The 14,545-nt window shown below is 38.3% G+C and overlaps 1 protein-coding gene across 3 annotated transcripts; it reads right to left on the bottom strand.

Annotated features, from left to right (window-relative positions):
- Nucleotides 1–1,584: 1,584 nt before the first annotated feature.
- LOC104112667 (N6-adenosine-methyltransferase non-catalytic subunit MTB-like) lies at nucleotides 1,585–13,888 on the bottom strand. 3 transcript variants are annotated; one of them, XM_009622653.3, is made up of 8 exons: nucleotides 13,712–13,888; nucleotides 10,019–10,073; nucleotides 7,171–9,819; nucleotides 6,693–6,776; nucleotides 6,313–6,417; nucleotides 6,110–6,218; nucleotides 2,599–2,750; nucleotides 1,585–2,098 (listed from the first exon to the last, which is right to left on the bottom strand). In XM_009622653.3, the coding sequence occupies exons 3-8, from the start codon at nucleotides 9,760–9,762 to the stop codon at nucleotides 1,658–1,660; spliced, it is 3,483 nt and encodes a 1,160-aa protein (XP_009620948.1). In that variant the 5' UTR covers nucleotides 9,763–9,819; nucleotides 10,019–10,073; nucleotides 13,712–13,888; the 3' UTR covers nucleotides 1,585–1,657. The 3 variants fall into 3 exon arrangements, with proteins under 3 accessions (XP_009620948.1, XP_009620947.1, XP_009620952.1); XM_009622652.3 differs by having other exon boundaries at nucleotides 7,171–9,911; nucleotides 13,712–13,849; XM_009622657.4 differs by lacking the exon at nucleotides 13,712–13,888 and adding an exon at nucleotides 12,650–12,784.
- Nucleotides 13,889–14,545: the final 657 nt, after the last annotated feature.

The raw sequence follows: 14,545 nt of genomic DNA, 5'->3' as shown, positions 1-14,545 counted from the left end.
CTCCCTATTTATAGAAGAAATGAAGTTGATGCAAGGCTTTTCAAGAAACAACTTATAAGTTGCATGCATAAGCTACTGCTTGATTGCAAGCCTCTTCAGGAAGTTGCTGCTCTTCAGGAAGTTGCTGCAAGGCTTTCCATTGCAAGCCTCTTCAAGAAGTTGTTGCTCTACAGGAAGTTACTGCAAGGCTTTCCAGAGCAGCTTTTAAGCTGATTGCATGAGCTACTTGCTTAATTGCAAGCCTCTTCAGAGAGCTGTTGCACGGCTTCGCATGAGCTACCTGCATAAGCTACTTGCAAGCTACTTTCATGAGTTAGTTGCAAGCTACATGTTTGATTGCAAGCTTGTTTAAAAAGTCGTAGGAATAGTGAATAAATATCCACAACTTAGTGTATTCATAACATTATCGTAATTTTTATGTTACCTTTTTCCTTCTTTTTGGTTAAACCTGCATCAATATCTGGATCTAAGATGAGACAATTATAACATAATTTCTAATCTATATGTCACTAGAACTTGAAGCATCACATGATCACCTATAGGGATGGCAAACAGTGTGGTGTGGTGCGGTTGCGGGGCAAATCCGCGAAGACTTCAACCCGCCCCGCCTCATATAGCATAATTTACTATTTTCAACCTGCACCGCCCCGCACCGCCCCGCACCATGTAACTATTTTTTTATTGTTTTCTTTTAAATATATGATACTTAATTGTGAAATTTATAAAATTATTTGTTTGAAGTTCAATTCATCTGTTTTCTGTGTACGAGTTTCTGATGCAAATAGATATTTATTTGATTTTATTTTTTATTTCTATTGAATGGTCGTTCCATTTATTGGGTGGGTCATTCTTTGATAGATTCATTTCTTCTATTTGGATTAGCTTATATTTTTTCTTTATGCTATTCAAGATAATTACTAAAAAAGTGAAATTTACACGAAAAAATCGACAGCCATAACTAGGTACACAAAAATTGCTAAGAAAAGAAGAAAATCAAACCCGGATTTCTTATTAAGTTGTCTACTAAATATGGTGCTAAAATAAAGATATTGATGCATATATGTGATATATCTGCTAAATGATTCAAATAAATTAAATTGAGAACTGATCTTTAATATGTATCGAAGAACTTGTTCAATGTTTTCGTCAATCAGTTCTTTAATTGGTGTTAATGTATTGTTTGACAATAAATATGAAGAAGTTTAAAATGACATGGGATAGATAACAAAGATACCAAAGATAATTAACGATTGATATGACTTTAAAAAAAGAATATAAAAAAACTTGTCTAACCCCGCATAGACCCGCAACATCAATTTTTTAGAAAATGGCTTAAAACCGCCCCGCACCCACCCTGCACCGCAAAGTCTTAAACCCGCACCACCCGCATAGCCTTAAACCGTACCGCCCCGCACCCGCGCCCCGCACCCGCACCGCCACATTTGCCATCCCTAACCGCCGACTCTTCACGTCCAAATTTTGAAAGATTAGCTACCCGAGTACCCCTTAAAGACTTCATGTACCGTCGGTGAATGATCTCCTGTTCTTCATGTTTCTGTGATCAATGTATTTGGCTAAAGAGAAGAAATGAAGGCATCTTCATGCCATTTATATTGTAATCATATAAAAATAATAATACAATTACATGGTTTCCTCGCTACAAAATATTCATTCCTCTGTGAGATTCATAATCCAAGTATTCGGCATTAGGCTGTCCAAAGGCCGCATTGTTGTATCCAAACATATCAAAAACCCTATCATCTGGAATCATGTGTGTGCCACTCTCTCTCCCTTTAAAACTATCCATTGGAGAAGCCCAAGGGCCCGGATTCGAGCTGGAGGCTTCTTGGTTCATGTTTTGTGCGTTATGGCCATGGGGTGAGTTCCCGGCTGCCCTCTTGTTGGAGGAGTTGGCAGTCAGAGATATCGACGCTGATTGTTGCTGCATTTGCTGCTGATTCTTCATTGGTGATTTGGGCCGAAGCACCTCTATATCAGGAGTTGTAACAACAAGATGTGGTGCTTCTGGAGGTGGATTTCTTCCTCCCCCACCCTGCCAAACTTTCCCATCCTTATCGGCAAAATTCCTTACGTAGGCCTGAAATATTTCCAAATTGTACAGTGAGCATAAATAAGAAACAGATAATGTAGCAGCGACTCGGTACAAAGCATAACCCCCTCTAAAATATCCAAATGCCTGCAACTTAAGTTGAAACAATCTGAAGGAAGCAAGTCAGAGCTAAAATATATGATTGTCACCATAAGTGATTAGCCAAAAGATGACCAAAATCTCTTCCTGATGGAGAGAGCAAAGGTTTGAAGCATATGATAGACGGAAGGTAACAGTAACTCAGTAAGTGGAAATTAGAAAAGAAAAAGGGCATCTGATGAATGATAGGGGTTCAAGGTTTTGCTACCTTTTAGACAGCGGAAAGTAAATTTAATGGGAAAATGCAACCCAACAAATATAATATTTCCTTTCTCTCGCTTTTTGTTTTTTCCAAATTTGAGATTATTCCAGGAGCAATAAATCCTCCAATATAGATATTGACGAGTATCAGCTCAAAATAAAATTAGCAGGCCAGCTGACATTTTTACCTCAGCATTAAAGTTCGATGAAGATAATCCTTTCCCAAGAGTCAACCAGCCAGATCGAATATTATGGTCTTCACCAAAGAGCTCAAGCCTTCTACGGCCAAGTGCAAAATGCTCAACAATACGGTACATATCTTCAGGTTTTGCAGTTGATCCTGCATTGAGGTGGCCAACAGTGATTTCAGATGAGCTCAGTTACTGGGCATAAACAATACAGAGAGACAATGCAGCTAAACAAGTCTCATGATTCACATAATCGAATAGTTGTAGAATTTTTCTCAACAAATGCTGATAGGATGCCACAACCTATGTTGCTCGGACTCTCCAAAAGTGTTGCCGCACCCGTGTCGGATCCTTCAAAAATGCACTAAATTTGGAGGATCCGACACACACCCAACAACATTTTTGAAGAGTCCGAGCAACATAGGCCACACGATACAACATCGCATGAATTTTATGTATTGCAGGGTGTCACACCCCATTTTTCACCTCACTAAACCCTCTTAAAATAAATAAAAAGATTTTGTAAAGATGAAAAAGGGTTTTCAATTTTGAAAAGTGACAAAGAATTGTGTTCAAAAGGATTTTCAGAGTCGCCACCTGCCATTTCGTTTCGGTGTGCCAGGTCACCCTTTTTTTAAAAAAATAATATTTTTCCTTCAAAACACATTTGACTCTAAAACTGACTGCACCAGAAATTCCGAGTAAGGGGTTCATTTGACTCAGGGAGAAGGTGTTAGGCATTCCCCAAGTCCCGTGAAGGTCACGGTTGCGTACTTGATCTAATTGGCTTTAAAGGATACTTAAACTGAGGCAAAAACACACGAAAGAAAATAAACACACAAGAGGCTCGAGGTCGTCCCCACCTAAATAAAAGAAAATAAAATAAGAGAAAAATACTAAAAGTCTATACTATGCCCACTCCACGATGTCCGTCACAGCCTCCAATTACATTCACTACGGGGCATACCCCGGATAAAAATATATACAAAATCCACGGGGCATTTCACCAAGTATAAACTAAAGGGAACGACCTCTCACCTCAAATAAAAATGAAATAAAAGACCTAAGGTTTGCCTACCCATGCGTGGTCGGCCTAAGCATGCGATAAGCAACAAATAAAAGTAATAAAAACATTTCAAATCCAAATTGTCATTTACGTTTAAGCCTGAATCCTTCAATCTAATCCTACGGTTCACTAAATATTTAAAGCAATTCAAGCTCAATCCCCACAACCCTTTTCAAAACAAATTCCATAAACTATAATCTCATGTCCAATGTCTGCTCACAAATATATTCCACACAAAAACTTACAGACAACTGGCACTACAATTCCAATCAAGTGACTCAAAATAATGTCAAGCCCGAATAACGACGATTAAAGAGAAGTGGGATAAACATGATGTTAGCCCACTAAATCTAAAACTAACTGCATATTCTAAAAGGTAATTAATCTTATGAAACCGGATCTGTTATTAATTCTATTCAATTGCGTCTATTACATATATGACTAAACTAATTTTGTACCTTAACACCAATTAACATTAAAATATTAACTAAAAATAAAAATTCCAAGTTCAACATAATTGATTCTACGTCTCCAGACTTGTTAACTTAAAGACTATTTCTTATATTTATGAAACAAAAGAGAAGTTATTCACTTAGAATGTAGGATGCCAGATTTTGAATCTTATCGCAAAGTTTAACTAATAATCCAAACTTCAGTCAATAGCACAAAATCAAGCACATTAGGTCTAAAGGAAATTGCAACACATTCTAAGATCTACTGACAATCAACAGAGAAATGAGAACTCACTCAAACCAATTTCCCATCAGAAATCTAGCAAAACCATAGTCTAGGCTCAAGCAATATTAAAATCGACATTAGAATAGAATGAGAGAGGAAAGAATTGAACCTGAAGTTGCTTTCAATTAATAAAAATTCCAGCAGTTACACGGACAGATACAAAGGGGCGGTTGCGACCGGAACTCGACACGACGATCAAACTTCGAACAGAAACGCGAACCGAACCACGAACGACACCTCGAATTCAGTCGAACTTCATGTTTTTGGAACCATATCCGAAATCAGAAGCAAGAAGCAGAGGAGGTTTTTTTTTTCTTCTTTCTCAAACTAAGTAGCCCGAACAATCAGATTTTTGTATGTGTTTACGGCGAGTTAATGGTGGAGAAAAGAGCTGGGGGTGCGGCTCTAGAATAGTAAGAATGAGGGGGTTTCGGCTCATCTAGGGTTCTTGAAATTAGGAAGATGATGTTTTTATATGGCTGTGAAAAATGACCTTGGCCATTAGATGGAGATGGAGTGCATGGCTTGGATTAATTCCTCCAAAAGGGCTGTTGAGTCAAGGGATTGGGCTCAGGTGGAAGATTCGAATTTGGGCTCAATTATGGACAAGAAAAACTTAAAATTCATTAACAAAGCCAACTTTGTTCCAAATTAATATAAAATGCTTGTAAAACCTAAAATCACCCCTAATTGGTTAAAATAAAACTAAAAATTAAAAATGAAACTCTATATATTTTTTTGTATTTTCAAGTGTTATAATAAAGTAAAAAAATAGAGAAAATAGGCAAAGTCATGATAAAAATTAAAATACTATAAACATAAATATACTAATTGACCTTAAACTAAAGATGAAAATATTTTTGTGTTTTTAAATTGTAATTTGAAGTAAGAATTGGCTAAAACTCCATAAAAATTAAAGTTAAGTTAAATAAATATTTTAAACATTAAAAATAGCTCAAAAACGTGACGGGTCAAAAATTACGTGCTTACATAGGGTAGTGTCTGAAATAGTTTACTTTATAGTACAAGCAAATATTGTTGAGTACTGACGTGACAGAGCCATCAACAACCAACTAACTTGAACCACAGGAAATAAATAAGGTTTTGTTCAAAACTTGTTAATAAGAATACTGGTAAAAAGCCGGGTCTCTTATTCAGCTTTAGCCACAGGCAAGCCTGGAGGTACACCTTAAAGCCAAAAAGAAAATTACAGTGAAGAGTATTGAGAAGAGAGCAGCATTGTCTACTCCCCCCCATCCCTCAGCCTTCACCAAACCACAGGCAAAGGTGAACATTTTTCTGAGTAAACCAAATGACAATAAAATCCTAAAAGGGAAAATAGAAGAGAGCACCATAGAGTTATGAAGCTAGAGAGAAGGCCCCACCCAAATAAGAACAGCCTTTTCTTATGAGCTAGCAAGATGAGAAGAAGAGAAAAAACAGAATACTCTTATTATTTTCCCTGTCAAGTATTGGTGTCCAGTGTCCACAGCTTGTAAAAGTATATAATTACTCAAAAAGAAAAGGCTGTAACTCCCATTAAGTGCTAGTACTCTCAGCTTAGTTTCATCAAAAAGGCAAACATATGAATGGAGGGTTGATAAGAAAAAAGCATACAGTAAGTTCTGCAACTATATATTTCATGACTAGTATCTAGTTTTGCAGAGGAAATAGAAGCTACATATATAGAGTGGTATAGACAAATACCATAAGGAGGTTCCTCAGCTATAATCACATCAGTGTCGATGTTTGCATGAATAATATGACCATCAGTACTACGACGAACAGTTCCCTTTATGCCCATAAGGCAGTGCTCCTATATCACGATGAGTAGCGGCAGAAAAGTCAATTAATGGTTGTAATGAACAAATTACACCTTGGGAAAGAAAGAGCTGACATAATTTATGAACCTTTGAACGCTGAAACAAAGTATGTGAATCATGTCGTAATCCAGGAGTGGCGTTGGATTTGTTTGTCTTCACCCAACATATGTCTTCGCACCTGCGAAATCCCCACTGCATATAACAAACAGCATTTATGCACCATGAATCGAACATGTTACTGGTCTTTGACCATAGTGTTTTCTTTTTGTGTCCGTCTGTGTGTGTGTGTGTGTGTGTGTGTGTGTGAGAGAGAGAGAGAGAGAGAGAGAGAGAGAGAGAGAGTTATTTTATGTCGGTGGGGGGAGGGGGTGTTGGGGTGGGTGGGTGGGGGGAATAGAATTAGAGATAGCAAGGAAACAAGCAAATATGTGACCATATTAAGCTTTCTCATTGCTTCAATTATGTACCTTCTTCAGACATTGACGCCCTTGCTCAAGCCCTACGCCATCACCAACCCAAAGGAAAATGAACGATGGAGTGTCAGCAATTGCCTGTGTGACACAAAGACAGCTCAATGATCATAACATATTCAGAACCAGAAAGGATGAAGCTAACAGGAAAGTGAAAAGCCAAAGATTACCAAGTCATTTCCAAATGTTAAAAAAGCTAAAGTGTTTTTGTGTGCGTGTATGTGTTTGTGTACGTACGTATGTATGTATGTATGTGTGTGTGTGTGTGTGCGCGCGCTAAAAATGCATGCAGTGGTTGTCACTGAATGTAATTTCAACACGATGCCGGGAAGACTTGGAAGAGTATAATAGTGAAATAAACAGGAGATGAGGGGAAAATTTTCACAGCTAAGGTTGTCTACTTTGTGCTCTGCATCATAAAGCAGCAGATATGTATTATATTAAAGAACTGGGATCAATATGCAAAAAGCCATACCTCGATCTTCAAATTCATTATTTCCTCAAACATCCAGTATTCCATATGGTCTGTGATACCAGGAGCTCGATGAACATATTCCTCCCATGGGGGGTCTATAAGAATGACATCAAATTTGGTTCCAAAAAATTCTGGGGACAGCTCCTGCTCACGCAGGTCACATTTATAATACATTGGTGGTGAAGCAGCTTTGGCAACAATCTCATCCTTCTTTTGTATAAGTTCCCGAAGCTTGGGATAGTCCTCGACGACACTGGTAAGCTCAAGTTCCCTGATGAAATTTTGAGGCCTCATGCCAGTGTCTACAAAATTTTGGGAGTAATCATTCTGCTCGCCTCTCGAAGGAGCTTTGCCGGGTGGTGCATTAGTTCTAGGAGGCACCCAACCTGCAGGACCCTTATCTTGAACCTGTCCCCGACCTGCCGGCATTAAGTTATTAAAATTAGGACCAGAAAAATTAGGCGGTACTCCTCTTCCGGGGCCTGGTTGATTAAAATACAACGCAGGATTTGGTAGGTTCCCCATATTAGGGGGAAATCTGGGTCCAGAAGGCCCAGGCGGAACAGGAAGTCCAGGTGCACCAAGCATATTCATATCGACCCCTCGAGCTCCTGGCCAAACCACAGGAGGTGAAAATGGTGGAATGAAAACGCCAGGGGAGATGGGAGGACAAGGAGCAGGTGACATGTTAGGAGCCAAAGATTGCATTGTCCCAGGTGGTGGCATACCCAAGGGTCCAAAGGCTGATCCCATTATTGGCATTGGAAGTCCCAATTGGTGGCTGTCCCTCCCTGTAGGCCTCCCTCTTCCTCCTCTCCCAATTCTACTTCCTTTAGCGCCAGGTGGAACAACCCTACTAAAGGAAGACTGCTCCTGGTTTCCATGTGGAGGTTGTGAACCATTACTTGAAGTTTGGCCACCAGCAGCACGACCGGATGCATCTTCTTTCTGGCCTCTTGTTTTATCTGCCAGAGATTCAACATCATCCCTGTATGATCCATCAACTGTTGTATCCTTCAAATCGTGACCAGATTGGCCTGAACTGGACATAATTCTTGCTCTATCATTCCTTGAAAATGCATTCCTCTCATCAGCTGGAGCCAATCTTGCATCAGTATTCTGATTAAATTCATTTGTTCTTGCTAAGACAGGTCTGACCTCATCTCTACCGTAGTCAAATGGCCTGGTCTGGATCTCTATGACATCATAATTCTCATTTGAAATTCCATATTTTGATGAAGTTTTTACAGCTTCTGTCCTGTTTCCATCTTTTCTACCACCAGAACGAGGCCTTTCATTGTCAATCCAACCACGTCTGGGTAATTCCCACTCTCTGCCATGTTCATAAGGTGTATCACCTTCTTTCATTTCCTTGTCAGCAAAATTCCCTTGCCTTCTTTTCCACCCATCTCTGGAATCATCGCGATCCCTATTTCTCTCACTCCAGCCATCATCCCTTCCTTTTGATTTATCATCTCTGTAGCCATCTTTTTCTTGTTCTTTCCTCCTGAAAGTATCTCTTTTTTCATATTCCATCTCAAGGCATTCTGAATCGTAATGACGGCGCCCACTCCTCTCAGGTGTCCTGGACCTGTTGGAGGAGTCAGTTTCTCTCCGGCTCCTTTCTCTTACCCATGAACTATCATCATCTACAACTCTTTCACGGCTGGCAACTATGTCACGACTCATGGGATCTCGTGCCTGCCTATGCTCCTCAAATCTATCCTTACCCAATCTATCTTCCCGTATCGGAAAAGCTCCTTTACTGTCTTCATCTATAGCTTCTGATCGGACTCTGCTACTCCTATCAGAATCAGCTCTTCTTTCATCCCTGTCCTGATATTTATCAGCTTTATCTCCATCTGGATCTTTGAGGCTCTCCAACTTTATATCACCTGGTTTTCCACTCCTTACATCAAGCTTTTCCGCATATTCACTTTCTTCAACTTTCCTGGAAGAATCTGATTCATCCCACCTTCTCCTTGAGATTCTGGCCTGCTCAGATCCATGAGCCTTTTCTCTGCTACTCTCCTTTCTTTCCACATATCTACAATCTTTTTCCACCACATTTTCAAAGTCTCCACCGGTTAACTTTTCACCTTTGCCTTTATTTCTTTTCTCTGAACCATCACCATCAGAAAACTTTGCAGTTGATTTCCATTTATCACTTTCATCAGCTCGAGTAAATCCTCTACCCCCATTTTTTTCTCCATTATCATACTTGCTCTCGAGTTCTCCATCTTGATACCAATTGCTCAATTTCTCCAATGTATTCTCCTCCAGTTTCTTCTTCATCAACTTAGATCGAGATTCCTTTTTGGTTTCATAGTCATCCTTGTCACCATCAGCTCTGCTTGATCCACCTGACCTCTTACGACTCTCAGTTCTCTCCGCAGTACTTCTCCTCCTTCCACTATCTAAACCTTCAGCATCTTCACCGTTGTCAGACCTTCTTGACTTGCTTGACCTGTATTTTCTCTTATCCTCCCCTTCCCAGTCATCATCATTATCTCTGAACTTATCACCTGTTAACTCTGTGTCATCTTGTGTATTCTGTTTCACATAACTCCTTGCTCGTTCAGGGGAAGCCATTAAAATGGAACCCTCAAAAGTTTCTTCTCAGCAGTTCAATCAATAAATGGCATGCATCTTGCAGAAGTAAAGAGCAATTGAAAAAAAAAAGAGAAATAAGAGCCTCCTTTCATTAATTTCACCTACATACAGTAAGCTTGCAGAAGAACCTATGACATAAGAGGAATCCCAAAATCATAAGTTTTATAATAACAAAACCCCATTAATTGGACAAATTGTGGGCAGATTGACAATCGAACTAGAAATGATACATCACCTTGGTCTTTCCCTCATAACCAAGTGTCCGCTTTTCTTCTTTGTTTGTACATATCCTGCCAAGAAAAAAATTCCATTTCTTAAAAGGATACAACTACTACTACTACAACTCAATCTCAAACAAGTTGGGGTCGACTATATGAATCTTTAATGACCATGTTACTCATCTCATGCCAATACTATACAAATAAAAATAGAAATACTTACAAAAAGAAGAAAAAAATAAGAAGTACCAGAAATTCTTAATATATATTCTACTGAGGTATAAAGCTCTAAAAGGCTAAACAACTCCTAAAAAGCATAGGACATAGAGTAAAAGTGCTAACATGAGGTATTGCCTATATAGATCTTTTCCTTCCATTGTGCCCTACCTTTCTCTAAGTTTGCATGGATCCTAAGAGATTGAAGGTCCTTCGGACAACTTTTTTCCAAGTGATTTTAGGCCTACCTCGTCTCCTTTTAATACCTTCACTCACCATAGTTTACATCTACAAACCGGTGCATCTGGAGGTCGACGCAGAACATGACCAAACATCTCAAGCGACCTTCTCTCATTTTAACCTTGATGTGTGCTATTTGAACCTCTTAAGAGAGGTTCTAGGAGATGTTTGAAGGCCTAAGTTGTCGGACACGGGTGCAGGTGTCCGACACGGGTGGGCATCTAGAGGTCGGATCCTTTGAGATGTAAATTCTAAGATCCGGGGATACGGATCCTAGTAAGGATACGGGTGCGGGGATCCGACTAAAAATAATTCAAAAAAATAAAAATATAAAAAATATCTCTAATTTATGAGAAATTTTGTGGATACTTATGTATAGCTTGTAAAGCGTGGATTTCTTTTTTATTCTCAAGTTGTAGATAGGTAAAGGATTGATATCCTAGATAAGGTATGTTATTTTCTTGAAATTTACCCTAGTTTTGGTTTTGATTTCGGGAATTAAATTGTATATCGTCTCAAATTTTTTCGTCCGTCGTGGTCAAAGTACCCAAAATTGTTTGACCAGATCCGGTACGGATCCCATACCCACACCCATACTAGTGTCATGTCGACACGGGTGTGGCACCTAAATTGTCACGTCGGAGCAACTTAGTTGGAGGCTAGAGGTGTACCTGCAGCGTACACTAGTGTGATTAAGGACTTGTATGATGGAGCTAAGACCCAGGTAAGAACAGTCGGAAGAGACTTGGATCACTTCTCGATTGTGATGGGGTTACAATTTACACCACAGATCAGCCCTTAGCTCGTTCTTATTTGCCCCGGTGATGGATAAATTGACGCGATACATCCAAGGGAGGTGCCATGGTACATGTTATTTGCAGATGACATAGTACTGATTGATGAGACGCGAGACGGTGTTAACACTAGGCTGGAGGTTTAGAGACAGACCCAAGAGTCTAAGGGTTTCGGGTTAAGCAAGAGTAAGGGAGAGTACTTGGAGTGCAAGTGCAGTGACGTTACACATGCAGTGGCGGTGGAAATGAGGCTTGATACACAAGTCATCACGAAGAGGTAAAGTTTCAAGTATCTTGGGTCTATAATCCAAGGTAATGGGGAGATTGACGATGATGTCACACATCGTATTGGAGTGGGGTGGATGAAATAGAGGCTTGCATCCGGTGTCTTGAGTGATAAGAATGTGCCAACAAAACTTAAAGGTAAGTTCTATAGAGTGGTTGTTAGGCCGACTATGTTATATGGGGCAGAGTGTTGGCCAGTCAAGAGCTCTCATGTCCAGAAGTTGAAAGTAGCGGAAATAAGGATGATGAGATGGATGTGTGGGCATACTAGAAGAGATAAGAACAAGATGCGGAAAGCAAGGCTGAGATGGTTAGAGCATGTGAACAGCAGATGCTCAGATGCCCTAGTGAGAAGGTGTGAAAGGTTAGCCCTGGTTGGTTTGAGGAGAGGTAGAAGTAGGCCAAAGAAGTATTAGGGAGAAGTGATAAGGCGGGACATGGCATGCCTGCAGCTTACCAAGGACATGACCCTTGATAGGAGGGTATGGAAGTCGAGAATTAGGGTAGAAGGCTAGTAGGTAGTCGAGCGTATCTCTTTTTCATACCTATAGTATCAATATTATTCTCTTACTTTCTTATACTTAGATTTCTAGTACTACCGGTTTTTTTCTTTTGCTTCGATTACCTTATTATCTTGTTGTTGTTAATGCCCCTTGTCACTGCTTCTTTTTCATTACTGTATCTATTACTATGTTTCTTTTTAATAATGTTGTGACTGCTTTTATTGAGTCGAGGGTCTATCGGAAACAACATCTCTACCTTCCCAAGGTAAGGGTAAGGTCTGTGTGCACACTATCCTCCCCAGGCTTCACCTGTGGGATCACACTGGGTTTTTTGTTGTTGTGTACTATTTGAACCTTCTAAGTGGTCATTTCTAATTTTGTCTAATCTGGTATAACCGCACCGGCGCACATACAATATACAACTAATTTTTAAAGGGATATTTCCAAATATACAACTGCTTTTTGAAAGGGATATTTCCAAATATACAACTGCTTTTTGAAAGGGATATTTCCAAATATACAACAACTCAACTATGCATAACTATATCCATGATGAATCCCTCCTAGACTGAAATATCAAATTTAATCAATCAAAAGATGCCCATCCAACCTGATTAGGGAAGATAGTAAATCCACCCGCTACCAAGAACTCTTATCATGGAGTCATCATACAGTCAAAGTTGGCAATTAAAACCAGAATCAGAAGTTCCATCCAAAACCAATCCCGTCCTCCAGCCTCAGCAAGAACCCCAGAAAGTAACAATAATATCTCCTAATTTTTAGAGGCTCGGCTAAGGAAAAATCCTAGTACTCATCACACACATAATAATTATGACTATAGGCCAAAGAAAGGATGTCTATGACCCACAAGAAGATTACGAGGGTGTTTGGCTAAGCTTATAAGCTGGTCAAACTGGCTTATAAGCACCTTTATATTCTTTGTTCTAACACTAGTATAGTAGCATAGAATCAAAAGAGTGCAAAAGTAATATTTGTGCAAAAGTAATATTTGACAGAGAACAACTCATCTAAAAGCCATTATTATAGACTGCATGATTGAGCCCTTACTCCATCCTGTATAAAAGAAAAAGTTAGGTGGGAAAGAGCAAAAGAAGATTTTAAAAATCCAACTCTATAGTCTTTGTTACATTACATTAACTCTTCATTTTCCTTCCCATACCCGTGTGATACTACTAGGTACTGGTACTTCGTGCAAATCCGTCAAAATACTAGCTAAAAATTCAAACACACGCATAACCAATACGTGACTGATCCGTATTACCCAAGTCCATAAAGCATACTCTCTTTAGTTCAATGAGAGTATCCTTGACTTTGAGGCCAAAAAATAAATTGAAAATAAAATTCAATTGAATTCTTTTTTTCCACAGTTTATTATAGTCCAAACCTAAAAAATGACTATCAAACGGGCATCATAGTTCATTAAATAACAAAAATTCTATCTTTCATGCCCTTATTATCTTTCCTTCCAAAAATTATCAGAAGATAAACTAACATGGGAAGCGAAAAGAATTCAAAAAGTCATAATGAAAACTATACATAGTTCCATATGCCAATTCACAACTTCCTACTTTACCATTAAATTATTGGGAACAAAAGTGATTAGGGTTTATGTCTGGTGAGAACGGAAGAGTTAGAGAGTAGAGGAACTTACAAGATTCAGATTAGGCCGGAGAATGGGAGAGAGTGGAGTTGAGAGGAGCAAAGTCTCAAATTTCGGAATTCGATTTGCCCTAATCTCAATTTTTTCAAATTATGAATTCGGGCATACTCCTTCCCCTCAATCGGGTCCAAATATCTTTCCTTTTACAAGATTTAACTCAAATAGTGTATAACTAATCTCTTAAAAGTAAAATATATAATATATGCATAATTCATATATAACTAGTATGCGCAAAAGATTACAAAAGAAATATTAAATAATGTGAGTTATTGAATAAAATAAAATAACAAGTATAAGTTGGAGTATTATCACCTTTAGCCCGCGTCAAAAACTATTTACATCTGGTAGCCGAAAAAATATATAAAACTTGTATAATTTTTGTATATAACATACAAAATATATATATATATATATATATATATACAAAATATATATAAATTTTATACATTTTTAGACTATTATTTTTACAGCGGCTATACGATGTCATTTTTCCGTATAAGTTCTTAAATATGACGACCATTGATCCCTTTTAGCTAGTTAGCTTGATAAATAAATAATAATATAAAATCTTAAAAAATACTCTAATATTAGAGTTAATAGTTTATAAAAAAAAATAACGTAAATATAAGGAGTTGTCACTTATTTGAATGGTTATAAAAAGAGAGAGAAATAATAATGATAATATTTTTAATACCTTTTGTCTTATGTTGTTATATTTTATTGCATTATGTTTGCATTTTTAGCACTTTGACCTTTAATGCTATATTGTAACTAATTTTGCTCTATTTTCTTATTTCTTTTAGGCAAAATACATAAAGACCCCAT

This window comes from Nicotiana tomentosiformis, chromosome 5 (genome assembly GCF_000390325.3).
Source record: "Nicotiana tomentosiformis chromosome 5, ASM39032v3, whole genome shotgun sequence".
In the NCBI taxonomy this organism is placed as follows: domain Eukaryota; kingdom Viridiplantae; phylum Streptophyta; class Magnoliopsida; order Solanales; family Solanaceae; genus Nicotiana; species Nicotiana tomentosiformis.
This window is presented reverse-complemented; position numbering and strand designations above follow the sequence as displayed.